This window comes from Chlorocebus sabaeus, chromosome 3 (genome assembly GCF_047675955.1).
Source record: "Chlorocebus sabaeus isolate Y175 chromosome 3, mChlSab1.0.hap1, whole genome shotgun sequence".
In the NCBI taxonomy this organism is placed as follows: domain Eukaryota; kingdom Metazoa; phylum Chordata; class Mammalia; order Primates; family Cercopithecidae; genus Chlorocebus; species Chlorocebus sabaeus.
Genome location: NC_132906.1, coordinates 51,727,394 through 51,741,861, shown reverse-complemented (window position 1 = coordinate 51,741,861; position 14,468 = coordinate 51,727,394). Strand labels below are relative to the sequence as shown.

At 36.0% G+C, this 14,468-nt stretch overlaps 1 protein-coding gene across 2 annotated transcripts in view; it reads left to right on the top strand.

Annotated features, from left to right (window-relative positions):
- The window catches only part of KLHL1 (kelch like family member 1), a 790,359-nt gene that overhangs the window by 743,452 nt on the left and 32,439 nt on the right, over positions 1-14,468 (top strand). For both annotated transcript variants that reach the window (XM_038007727.2, XM_007960556.3), the window contains exon 8: positions 1,969-2,131. In XM_038007727.2, coding sequence (XP_037863655.2) covers positions 1,969-2,131 — 163 coding nt within the window. The remainder of the gene's footprint in view (positions 1-1,968; positions 2,132-14,468) is intronic.

Here is a 14,468-nt window from a genome sequence, read left to right as displayed (position 1 = left end):
TTCTGACACTTAAAAGTCATTCAATGAATAATAGTTAAATGAATGAATGAATAAATGAGTTGTCATTTTATTTTTACATCAGTTTTGGGAGACAGTTCTTCATGGGTCTCTCATATTTCTGCACATCTTTAAAGTCAAGTTACTGAGTGCCCTTTGTTCCTGAATATATTTAAAAGGAGGTTGTTTTAACAGAAAGACTAGGAACAGAGAGATATTTCCTGTCTCCAAAATAAAATGCAATCATGCTTAAAAGCATAAAGATAATATCTCCTTCCAGAGCAATCGGTTTGCATGTTTATTGGCCATTATAAATTATAGTTCTTTTCCATAATACAATCTACTGCATGTATAGGTTTCAATTAACCCTTTTCAAAGCAAAAATTGTATGAGGCAATTGTAAACAGGCAAGACATTTTATTGAAGGCTTGCAGTAAGGAAGAGAGGACAAAATTGACTGAACTACACTCTTCTAAAACAAAGGTGGTAGAGTTTTTGGGAACTAGGTTGGGTAGGTGGATCATACCATAGGCAATCTGTGTTTGCTAATTGGCCTTACTCAAAGGAATAGTCAACTTTCTGTTATCTTTATTTCAAAAGGTAGTTTTATAGCTTGTGGCAAGGTACCAACTGAAGTTAGGCTCCTATACTTTCAGGAGTCTGGGAGATAGAATACCTTAACGAATACATTTCAAAGGAACAGCAGCTCCCAAGTCCTTGAGAAAGACAGTCCTGGGTTGTGAAACTGGCAAGGGGTTTTATCAAAGGTTTACATCTAAAAGAAGCAGAGAAATAATTTACAGTTATAAGTTTTCTAAAGTAAATGCTCTAAGGAAAATGAAGCCAGGGCTCTAGACACAGGAAGAAACTGTCTAAAGTTTGATCAAGAGAAGAGAAAGATTAAGGCCATGTTGATTACCTTCTTTGAATCACCCTATGGGAACTGGGGCTTGGGGAACCAGCAACAGAAACAAAAATTGTTGATACTCTGACTATTGCTGTTGCTATGAGTAATAAACTGTATTTCTTCTTTGATACAGGAGTCATGTCTTAATCAATATGCATAAATTTGTGGCAGTCTAATTTGTTAGCTTGGTAGTAGGGTAAAAATCACAGATGCTTCAGACTTCTTTATAATCAGCCTCAAATTGTGCTCTTTTAGGAAATATTCATCAGAATTTCTCAACAGCTAAAGAGAGCACATCAATCAATATTAACATGATATTTAAATAGTTAGCAACTGTTGAGCATTTAAGAAAATTTATTTATGAAGATATGAGTTTACTAGAAAAGCAATGAGTACTAGTTGTATGTATCTTCCCATGGATGGCTCTCTATTAATTGTATTTGTTTCAATTGCTTGTATTTAGTAATTTTAGCTAATAATATGAAATATATCATATATTCTAAGCTTTATATAAGTTTATTTTAACTTAATTTTGGGAAGCCAAAGTACAGAGAATACTATTCTGAAATTCAAACTGGTAATATTACATTGCTTTAAGGTAACATTGTTGTAAGTAACAAAGTATTTTAAATAGCAGTGTAAAAATGTTCTTTAAAAGTAGAGGCCCAAGACATCTTACCTTTGATTTTTAGTATCCGTTTCTTCATATGGTCATAAACATGGGAATTAGTATTATTTTATAAAGCATCTAGGTCATAATACTTATTTTTGGCTCCCAATTTTGTTTTCACTTTAATGGAATGATTCAATTAATGGTAGGTAGTTTCTATGAGATTACAATAGTTCTTTCACAACTGAAGTCTATGCTAAATGAATTCATAGTTTTGTACTGTTGCTTTAATTTTTAAAATCTCATTGTGAAATAAATCTATTCAAATTTTATTTTAGTTTTTAAGTTTATGGTATTAGGGACACATAACAGGAGATCTACCCACTTAACAGATTTTTAAATGTTCAATATGATATTAACTATAGTCATAACAGTCTTTTATGTAATGTTTTAGGCGTAACAGTACTTGAAGGCCCTATTTATGCTGTGGGAGGCCATGATGGCTGGAGCTATCTGAATACAGTGGAAAGGTGGGATCCACAGAGTCAACAATGGACATTTGTAGCCAGTATGTCAATTGCTCGGAGCACAGTTGGTGTAGCAGCATTGAATGGCAAGTAAGTACATTTTTTTCTCATTTTTTAATCTTAGAAAAAAAGTTGTGTAAATATTATTTGAAAAATAAGTTTTAATAAGCTGATAAAAATTGCTTTAAAACATTTTAAGCTGTTGATATTTTTAAATTGACAAATAAAGACTGGTGCTCTCGCTATAGACAACAGAACCCAAAATTTATTCACATTAATTGATTATTAAAGAAGTATCAAATATATTTCATAGGAAAATTGATATCATTTTTGGAAAACTATTTGAGTAGCCTTCAAAAAACTACTCAAATCTGATATTCAATATATCTTTTTTTGCATAATTACATTAGGTTACTTTTCAAGCATCTTCATTGCTATCCCTCTAAATCAAGAATTCTCAACCTCAACACTATTGACATTTGAGGCTAGATGAGTCTTTGTTGAAAGAAGTCTACTGTCCTGTGCATTTCAGAGTGTTTGGAAGTGTCTTGGTTTTCTACCCACTGGATGCCCCTCACCCACCACCTCAGTGTGACAAGCAAAAATATCTCCAGACATTGCCTAGTATTTCCTGGGAAGTGGCAAAATACAGCCCCTGTCTTCCCTGTGAGAACCACAGATCTAAATCAAACTAGTGTCACCTCTTTCCTAGATAACTGCAACAGCTTCTATTCTGATCTTTTTACTTCTTTTCTCTGCAGTCTTATTTATGAAAGCTTCCAGATAAATCCTTTTACAAATGCAAACAATAAATCAGTCTTCTTCAAGGACTTGTCTGTTATGATCTTTGTTGATTTAAAGTCTATTTTCTCAGAAACTAGGATTGCAACCCTTGCGTTTTTCTGTTTTCCATTTGCTTGATAAATTTTCCTCCATCCTTTTATTTTGTGTCTGTGTGAGTCTTTGCATGGGAGATAGGTCTCTTGAATACAGCATATCGATGGATCTTAACTCTTTATCCAGCTTGCCATTCTGTCTTTTAATTGGGACATTTAGCCCATTTATATTTAAGGTTAATATTGTTATGTGTGAATTTGATCCTGACATCATAATGCCATCTGGTTAATTTGCAGATTGTCTATGTAGTAGCTTCATAGTATCACTGGTATGTATAGTTAAGTGTGTTTTTGTAGTGGTTCATAACAGTTTGTCCTTTTCATATTTAGTGCTTCCTTTAGGAGCTCTTGCAAAGCAGGCTTGATGGTGACAAATGCCCTCAGCATTAGCTTCTCTGAAGAATATTTTATTTCTCCTTCACTTATGAAGCTTAGTTTGGCCAGCTACGAAATTCTAGGTCAGAATGTCTTTTCTTTAAGACTGTTGAATACTGGCCCCCAATCTCTTCTGGCTTGAAGGGTTTCTGCTAAGAGGTCTGCTATTAGTCTGATGGGCTTCCCTTTATAGGTGACCTGGCCTTTCTCTCTGGCTGCCCTTTGCATTTTTTCATTAATTTCGACCTTGGAAAATCTGAAGATTCTGTGTCTAGGGGTTGGTCTTCTTGTGGAATATCTCACTGGGGTTCTCTGTATTTCCGGAATTTAGATTTTGGCCTGTCTTGGTAGGTTGGAAAAGTTCTCCTGGACGATATCCTGAAGTGTTTTCCAGCTTGGTTCTGTTCTCTCCATCTCTTTCAGGTAACTCTACCAGATGTAGGTTTGGTCTTTAAACATAATCTCATAGTTCTTGGAGGTTTTGTTCATTCCTTTTTATTCTTTCTTCTCTAATCTTATCTGTCGGCCTTATTTCAGCAAGATAGTCTTCAAATTCTGATATTCTTTCTTCTGCTTGGTTTATTCATCTGTTGATATTTGTGTTTGCATTGTAAAGTTCTGTTATGATTTTCAGCTTCATTGGGTAATTTATTTTCTTCTCTAAATTGGTTATTCTGGTTAACAGCTCCTATAGTGTTTTATTATGGTTCTTAGTTTCCTTGCAATGAGTTGGGGCATAATCCTTTAGCTCAGTGAAGGGTATTGTTACCCATTTTCTGAAGTCTGCTTCTGTCAATTCATCCACTTCAGCCTCAGCCCAGTTCTGTGCACTAGCTGGAGACATGTTGCTATCATTTGAAGAAGAAGCACTCTGGCTTTTTGAGTTTTCAGCATTTTTGTGTTGATTTTTTCTCATCTTCATTAGTTTATCTAGCTTTGATCTTTGAGGCTGTTGTCCATTGGATGGGGTTTTTATGGGGTCTTTTTCATTGATGTTGTTGTTGCTGTTGCTTTCTCTCTGTTTTTCTTTTAGCGGTCAGGCCCCCTTTCCATAGGAATGCTGCAGTTTGGTGGTAGTTCACTCCAGACGCTATTTGCCTGGGTCCCTCCCACCCCTGGAGATACCACCATTGCAGGCGGCAGACCAGCAAAGATGGCAGCTTGCTCATTCCTCATGGAGTTCTGTCCCAGAGGGACACCAACCTGATGCCAGTCTGAATACTCCTGTATGAAGTGTCTGGAGACTTCTGTTTGGAGGTCTCATCCAGTCAGGAGGATCAGGATCAAAGAGCCACTTAAATAAGCAGTCAGACTGCAGCTTGGTGGGGCAAGTGTGCTGCGCTGGGGAAAATCCCCCTCGTCTGGGCTGCCCTGACTCTCCAGAGCCAGCAGGCAGAAAAGACTAAGACTGCTGAGGCATGATACTGCAGCTGCCCCTCCTCCTATGGGCTCCCTCCTCTCAGGGATATCAGAGTTCTCTTCATAAATCCCTGGCGGAGGATGCTGAAATTCCCATGGGGAGGCCCCCTCTAGTGAGAAGGAGTGGATCAGGGTACTACTTAAATAAGCAGTCTGGCCACGAACTCTCCCAGTCACTGTGTTCCCCTGTGAGAAATTGCTCCCAGTCCAGACCACCCAGTCTTTCTGGCACCAACAGCAAAAGGAAGCAGTTGACTGGAGCACAATGATAGCAGCAGTCCCTCCCTCTTTGGGAACTCATCTTCTTAGGCAGTCTCTAGCCTGCTGTGCTAGCTGGCAGAGATTCCAAGCCAGTAGGTTTTAGACTGTGAGTTTCTGTGGGAGTGAGGCCACTTGGCTCCCTGGCTTCAGCCTCCTTCACACGGGAGCGGACAGATCTCCTGCCTCATAGGAGTTTCAGAGAAAATACTCCTGTATCCCAGTGCCAGCTCCAGTGGCTGCCCACTCAAGCAGCCACCATGAGTCTGCACAGCTTTGTACTTGTGACAGAAGGCCCTGGTGGTGGGGACCTCCTGATCTGGGGATCACAAGGGGAATGCAAGGATCTGTGGGAAAAGCATGGTTTTCATGGAAGGATAGCACAATCCCTCACCACCTTCTTTGACTAGGAGAGGAAGCTCCCAGTGCCCTTCCTGTACAGCTCCAGGTGGGCCCTTGCTCCACCCTGTTTTTCCTCACTCTCTGTGGGTTGCACCAACCACCTAGTCAGTCCTAATAAGAGAAACTTGGTACCTCAATTAAGGATGTAGAATTCACTTGCCACTTTTATCTTCTCTCTAGCAGCTGAGAGTAGAGCCATTTCTATTTGGTCATCTTGGCCACTCCCTACTACTGTATTATTCTTATGCCTTTGTATCCTCACAGCTTAACTCCTAGTTATGAGTGAGAATATGCTACGTTTGGTTTTCCATTCCTGAGTTACTTCACTTAGAATAATGATCGCCAATTCCAACCTAGTTGCTGCAAATGCCATTATTTCATTTTCTTTTATGTCTGAGTAGTATTTCATGGTATACATATATATCACAATCTCTTTATCTAATCATTAATTGATGGGTATTTGGGCTGGTTACATATTTTTGCAATTGCAAATTGTGCTGCTATAAACATACATGTGCAAGTATCTTTTTCGTATAATGACCTCTTTCCTCTGGGTAGATGCCCAGCAGTGGGATTGCTGGATCAAATGGTAGTCCCACTGTTAGTTCCTTAAAGAATCTTCACACTGCTTTCCATAGTTGTATTAGTTTCCATTCCCACCAGCAGTGTAAAGGTGTTCCGTTTTCACCACATCTATGCCAACATCTATTACTTTATTTTCTTTATTTTTGGATTATGATCATTCTTCCAGGAGTAAGGTGGTTAAATCCACTGTGGTTTTGATTTGCATTTCCCTGATCATTAGTGATGTTGATAATGTTTTCATATGTTTGTTGCCCATTTGTATGTGTTCTTTTCAGAATTGTCTATTCATATCCTTAACCCACTTTTTAATGGGATTGTTTGTTTTGTTCTTGCTAATTTGTTGGAGTTCCTTGTAGATTCTGGATATTAGACCTTTGTTGGAGGTATATATTGGGAATATTTTCTTCCGATCAATGGGTTGTTTGTTCACTCTGCTGATTGTATCTTCTGCTGTGCAGAAATGTTTTAATTTAATGAAGTTCCATTTATTTATCTTTGTTTTGATAGAATTGGCTCATAAAAAGTGAATTAACACTGTATATGTGCCTACACACAGATATACATATAAAATTAATAAATATTCACATTATACATTTTGTTTAATGCAAAGATAAAGCATATTCTTTATAATAACTGTTTTTCAAAAGTTCTTTTGGTTAGTTATCTTTTAAATTGTTTTTTTGTTGTTGTTTGTTTGTTTGTTTGTTTTTTTGACAGAGTCTTGCTCAGTCACCTAGGCTGGAGTGCAGTGGCACGATCTCAGCTCACTGCAAGCTCCGCCTCCTGGGTTTATGCCATTCTCCTCCCTCAGCCTTCCGGGTAGCTGGGACTACAGGTGCCCGCCACCACGCCAGGCTAATTTTTTGTATTTTTTAGTAGAGATGGGTTTCACTGTGTTAGCCAGGATGGTCTTGATCTCCTGATCTCGTGATCCACCCACCTTGGCCTCCCAAAGTGCTGGTATTACAGGCGTGAGCCACCACTCCCACTATCCTCTAAATCCTTTTTTATAAACTTCGGTATACATTTCTCAGATTTTAAAAAGTCACTCTTAAACATCCCTTTAGAATTTTCTCTGTAAATAAATATTTACAGATTAGTTTGAGAAAGATGTGGTATCTCTAAATTTTAAATGTTAGTATTTTCTACTGAGAAGATAGTTGTACTTTTATCTTTTAAAATTACTTTCCTTGTATTTTAGTGCTGTTTAATTTTGGCAAAGTTATTCTTTTTTTCTGAGGTTATTCATGTTTATTCATATTTTTGAATATTTTACCTTATTTTGTGTTTATATCTATTTAAACATTAATCATTGCACAATTAAATTGTAAAAGATAATTTATATATAACCATTTAACTAAATGTGTATGTTTGTTGTATTTACTATTCAATTGATGATAATACATTTTCTAGAAAGATAAATATTTAATAAACTAATAAAGAAACTTTTTCTCTGTTTTCTTAATATATATTTCCTTTTTATTGTGTTGTTTATATTTTTAGAATAATTACCTAAATAGTAGTGATATCAGGTGTCCTTATCTATCCATTTTAATTGGAAAACCCTTATAGTGCTTTATAGTCTCTAATTTCAGTTGTTTCATATACATATATTGTTTAAGGTTAAAAGCAGTATTTTACTGTCTGTAGTTTCCATAGTATAAATTTTATTTTCTAAAATTAGCATGCATTTTATGAATTTGTCAAGGTGATGATTGTTTTCTTATTTGATCTGTTTATGTGGTAATTTGCATAAAGACTCTATAAATCATATTACATATCTAAGTAAATCCTTCTTGCTCGTATTGCATTAATTCTTTAATTTTTTTGCATTCCATATTCTAGCAATGATTTTGGATCAAAGTTGCTTATAAATTATTTTATAACATTTTTCATTATGATATGAATCTTATTTCAGCATAACATCATGGCATGAATGAAGCAGCTTCCTACAATTTATCTGCTATAATTGCCTTAAATAATGAGAAGCATAATTTTGTTAAGCATGAGAAAGAAATAACAGTTGAAGTTTTATGTACACTCTTATATATAGTACCTTTAACATTTCCATTTTACTGATATTCTAAAATTTAGCAGATGGAAGTCACATATCACTTCTAATTTCATCACTGCCACGAATCATTTATTTAGTATTGCTATCTCCTCATTCTATGTTGTGATTGTGCTAATTTGTTATTTTTCTCTGTTTGTGTTATCACTAATTTTATCTTGTCCTAGCATTTGCCAGTGTCATTATATGGTTTTGTTTTTATTTGTAATCAAACAATCATACACAGAGGCTATGTGTATTTTTTTCCTTATTTTCTTAATTTTCATTTGATTTAGTTCTACTTACTCTTGTCTTTAAATTCAGAATTTAACAAATTATAGTATTAATAGTTGTTCTTGAAGTTTATTTTTCTTTATTACTGTGTTAGTCCATTCTCACATTGCCATGAAGAAATACTCGAGACTGGGAAATATAGAAAGAAAAAGGTTTACTTGTCTCACACTTCTTCAGGCTATATAGGAAGCATGATGTTGACATCTGCTCAGCTTCTGGGGAGGCCTCAGGAAACTTACAATCATGGCAGATGGCTAAGGGGGAGCAGGCACATCATATGGTCAAAGGAGGAGCAAAAGATCCAGGTGGGAGGTGCTACACACTTTTAAACAACCAGATCTCACAAGTACTCCCTTACTATTGTAAGGACAGTACCAAGAGGGATGGCGCTAAACCATTCATGAGAATCTGCCCCCATGACCCAATTACCCCCACCTCCAGGACTGGGCTGTACATTACAATATGAGATTTGGGTGGAGACACACATCCAAAGTATAACAATTATTATACTACAAGTTTATTCATTTTCCTACATTCAACTACTGAGTGTAGTTGGATATTTAAGTTATTTCCTCTTCTTGATGATTAAGAATAATGCAATTATGAATATTCTTATGTATGTCTTTTGGTGAACATACACACACATTTTAGCTGGTTGTAGACCTAGAACTTAAATTACTAGGCTTTACTTGTGCTCAGTTTTAGTAGATACTGCTCAAAAGTGTTTGTAACTGGTTTTCCTAATTTGTCCACACATTAACAGATTTTTGAATTCTGAATGCTCCCTGCACCCTACTGACTTGGTGACATCCGACTTGTCTTTTATTTATCATTCTCCATTCTGGTGAATAGTGTTGTCACATTCTCCAAGAACTGATGTGATCAAAAATCTTTAATATATGTATTAGTCATTTGTATATCTTCTGTTAAAGTTTATTTTCAAAATTTTCTCTGTGTCTATTTCTGTGTGCTCTCTTTTTCATTTTAATTTATGGAGTTCTTCGTGTATTCCAAAAATTAATAATTTCCAAGTGAATGCATCTCACTTTATTATTATTACTTTCCAGGAAGTATGTGTTGATTATGTAATTTATTAGATTCTATGTCTGAAAGGGACTTTCCTGTGTCTTTTCACATTGTTTGCAAATTAGCTTAAGTAATTTAACATCTCTGCCTTGTATTTTTAAAATTCAATAGATATTATTTACTTATATTTTGTCTTTTTTGCAGAGTGGGGGAGATATGTAAGTTCAGTGATTTTTTTTATCTTTCATATGCATTTTTATAACCCAAACCTTTATTCTTATAGATGTTTTTACTATGTTTATATTAGTTAACATTCATTCAAGAGCCAGACATCAGAACAGTCATTTATCATTTATTCTAAACAAAGATATTTTAATATTAAATACAAAGTTTTGTTGAGTAAGTATAAAAATTTACTAGTTAACCAAAAAGTCAACAAAATAACACTATATTGTAAATTAATCAACTCAAAATAATAGCTACTTCTCCTGGGGGTGGAGAACTAAAAGACAAGTTGAAAATGATTAAGATTTAGAAGCTTGGGGAAGGGGCCTGTGCACTGAAATTTAGTCAACTGCGATTTGGGCCACTGCTTAGCTGGAGCTAGTCTCAACAGGAAAGACCTGGGACCCAGAGCTCTGAGGAGCGGATGCGAATCTGCTGGTGCTGATGTCTTAGAGTAGTCTCAATGAAGCCGATGGCGTATCTTAGAAAAACTGCAAACTAGGGATGTCTGATGCTACAGAACAACTATTGCTGCTACAGTGAGAAAAGGATGGGGTGACACTTGTAGGAAAAAAAAAAAAAAAAAGCAAGCAAAAAAACAAGACTCTTTACTCTCCTCTAGTCTTTCAGTCTTTGCCACCCACTGATGTCAGATCCTAATAGGGAACCAGCTGGCAAAGCAGAAAAGCGGTTTCCAGAGATTTAGCCCCTATTTCAGAAGCAGAAAATACAGGAGAGGATGTAGACCTGAGAGACAACAGCTTAAAAAGCTTGTAATTCCTCCTGAAAAGTCAAAATGTTTCTGGGGTACAATCTGAGGCCTACTTCTCATTCTTTTAAATTACTATTTGGAAATTTATTTTAACAATCTCAACTCTTTCTTCTGCTTAGGAAAGTTTTTAATCTATTGAAACTTGTTTCTTTAATTGTTCCTTTTCCTATTATTCTAGTTCTCTAGTTTGAGATATATTTTAGTACATACTTATGTTAATGGTTCCATGTGTGTTTTAAGACTGATTTCTTTGCCATAAGTCTCCTTTGCCAGTTAAAAAAAAAAAAAAAAAAAAAGAATGAATTCAATCAATGCCAATTTGTTTACGATCATTTGTACTTCCAATGCAGACTTAAAATTTTTGCATTTTAACTTTTCTTACACGATATCTTTATTTGATTCCCCTCCTTCCAATCACCTTTATAACCACTTCACTTTGAGTGTGTTATCTTATGTTTAAAGCATTTTTATCATCTTTATTTATTTATTTATTATTATTATTATACTTTAAGCTCTAGGGTACATGTGCATAACGTGCAGGTTTGTTACATATGTATACTTGTACCATGTTGCTGTGCTGCACCCATCAACTCATCAGCACCCATCATCTCGTCATTTACATCAGGTATAACTCCCAATGCAATTCCTCCCCCCTACCCCCTCCCCATGATAGGCCCCGGTGTGTGATGTTCCCCTTCCCGAGTCCAAGTGATCTCATTGTTCAGTTCCCACCTATAGTGTGAACATGCGGTGTTTGGTTTTCTGTTCTTGTGATAGTTTGCTAAGAATGATGATTTCCAGCTGCATCCCTGTCCCTACAAAGGACACAAACTCATCCTTTTTGATGGCTGCATAGTATTCCATGGTGTATATGTGCCATATTTTCTTAATCCAGTCTGTCACTGATGGACATTTCGGTTGATTCCAAGTTTTTGCTCTTGTGAATAGTGCCGCAATAAGCATACGTGTGCATGTGTCTTTATAGCAGCATGATTTATAATCCTTTGGGTATATACCCAGTAATGGGATGGCTGGGTCATACGGTACATCTAGTTCTAGATCCTTGAGGAATCGCCATACTGTTTTCCATAATGGTTGAACTAGGTTACAATCCCACCAACAGTGTAAAAGTGTTCCTATTTCTCCACATCCTCTCCAGCACCTGTTGTTTTCTGACTTTTTAATGATTGCCATTCTAACTGGTGTGAGATGGTATCTCATTGTGGTTTTGATTTGCATTTCTCTGATAGCCAGTGATGATGAGCATTTTTTCATGTGTCTGTTGGCTGTATGAATGTCTTCTTTTGAGAAATGTTTGTTCATATCCTTTGCCCACTTTTTGATGAGGTTGTTTGTTTTTTTCTTGTAAATTTGTTTGAGTTCTTTGTAGGTTCTGGATATTAGCCCTTTGTCAGATGAGTAGATTGCAAAATTTTTCTCCCATTCTGTAGGTTGCCTGTTCACTCTGATGGTAGTTTCTTTTGCTGTGCAGAAGCTCTTTAGTTTAATGAGATCCCATTTGTCAATTTTGGCTTTTGCTGCCATTGCTTTTGGTGTTTTAGACATGAAGTCTTTTGCCCATGCCTATGTCCTGAATGGTACTACCTAGGTTTTCCTCTAGGATTTTTATGGTATTAGGTCTAACATTTAAGTCTCTAATCCATCTTGAATTAATTTTCATATAAGGAGTAAGGAAAGGATCCAGTTTCAGCTTTCTACTTATGGCTAGCCAATTTTCCCAGCCCCATTTATTAAATAGGGAATCCTTTCCCCATTTCTTGTTTCTCTCAGGTTTGTCAAAGATCAGATGGCTGTAGATGTGTGGTATTATTTCTGAGGACTCTGTTCTGTTCCATTGGTCTATATCTCTGTTTTGGTACCAGTACCATGCTGTTTTGGTTACTGTAGCCTTGTAGTATAGTTTGAAGTCAGGTAGCGTGATGCCTCTAGCTTTGTTCTTTTGACTTAGGATTGTCTTGGAGATACGGGCTTTTTTTTTGCTTCCATATGAAGTTTAAAGCAGTTTTTTCCAATTCTGTGAAGAAACTTATTGGTAGCTTGATGGGGATGGCATTGAATCTATAAATAACCTTGGGCAGTATGGCCATTTTCATGATATTGATTCTTCCTATCCATGAGCATGGTATGTTCTTCCATTTGTTTGTGTCCTCTTTTATTTCACTGAGCAGTGGTTTGTAGTTCTCCTTGAAGAGGTCCTTTACATCCATTGTAAGTTGGATTCCTAGGTATTTTATTCTCTTTGAAGTGATTGTGAATGGAAGTTCATTCATGATTTGGCTCTCTGTTTGTCTGTTACTGGTGTATACGAATGCTTGTGATTTTTGCACATTAATTTTGTATCCTGAGACTGCTGAAGTTTCTTATCAGCTTAAGGAGATTTTGGGCTGAGACAATGGGGTTTTCTAAATATACAATCATGTCATCTGCAAACAGGGACAATTTGACTTCTTCTTTTCCTAACTGAATCCCCTTGATTTCTTTCTCTTGCCTGATTGCCCTAGCCAGAACTTCCAACACTATATTGACTAGGAGTGGTGAGAGAGGGCATCCCTGTCTTTGCCAGTTTTCAAAAGGAATTTTTCTAGTTTTTGCCCATTCAGTATGATATTGGCTGTGGGTTTGTCATAAATAGCTCTTATTATTTTGAGGTACGTTCCATCAATACCAAATTTATTGGGCTTTTTTAGCATGAAGGGCTGTTGAATTTTGTCAAAAGCCTTTTCTGCATCTATTGAAATAATCATGTGGTTCTTGTCTTTGGTTCTGTTTATATGCTGGATTATGTTTATTGATTTGCGAATGTTGAACCAGCCTTGCATCCCAGGATGAAGCCCACTTGATCATGGTGGATAAGCTTTTTGATGTGCTGCTGAATCCGGTTTGCCAGTAATTTATTGAGGATTTTTGCATCAATGTTCATCAGGGATATTGGTCTAAAATTCTCTTTTTTGTGTGTGTCTCTGCCAGGCTTTGGTATCAGGATGATGTTAGCCTCATAATATGAGTTATGGAGGATTCTCTCTTTTTCTATTGGTTGAAATAGTTTCAGAAGGAATGGTACCAGCTCCTCCTTGTACCTCTAGTAGAATTCAGCTGTGAATCCATCTGGTCCTGGACTTTTTTTCGTTGGTAGGCTATTAATTATTGCCTCAATTTCAGAGCCTGCTATTGGTCTCTTCAGGGATTCAACTTCTTCCTGGTTTAGTCTTGGAAGAGTGTAAGTGTCCAGGAAATTATCCATTTCTTCTAGATTTTCTAGTTTATTTGCGTAGAGGTGTTTATAGTACTCTCTGATGGTAGTTTGTATTTCTGTGGGGTCGGTGGTGATATCCCCTTTATCATTTTTAATTGCATCTATTTGATTCTTCTCTCTTTTCTTCTTTATTAGTCTTGCTAGCGGTCTGTCAATTTTGTTGATCTTTTCAAAAAACCAACTCCTGGATTCATTGATTTTTTGGAGAGTTTTTTGTGTCTCTATCTCCTTCAATTCTGCTCTGATCTTAGTTATTTCTTGCCTTCTGTTAGCTTGTGAATGTGTTTGCTCTTACTTCTCTAGTTCTTTTAATTGTGATGTTAGAGTGTCAGTTTTAGATCTTTCCTGCTTTCTCTTGTGGGCATTTAGTGCTATAAATTTCCCTCTACACACTGCTTTAAATGTGTCCCAGAGATTCTGGTATGTTGTATCTTTGTTCTAATTGGTTTCAAAGAACATCTTTATTTCTGCCTTCATTTCATTATGTACCCAGTAGTCATTCAGGAGCAGGTATCATCTTTAAAGTCTTTTTATCACCTTTAAAGTCTTTTAAGTCTTTAAAGTATATGTTTTTAGGTCAGGATAGAAAATATTTTTACATGATGGAAAAACTTCTACATGCTTTGTTTTACTTTATTTTATTTTATTTTTCTATTTACTACTTGTGATTTTCCCTGTCACGTAATATTTAAGTCGCTTAATTTTTTCAAGGTACATTTATTTGCTCTCAAAATCATCCTCTCAAATGTTTTGCTAGAAGTTTAATTATTGTCAATATCCGTTATAATTTTTAGAAAGCTATTAGATAAGAAATGGTGAACCAGAATCACAAAAAGCCAAAGCAAATCGCT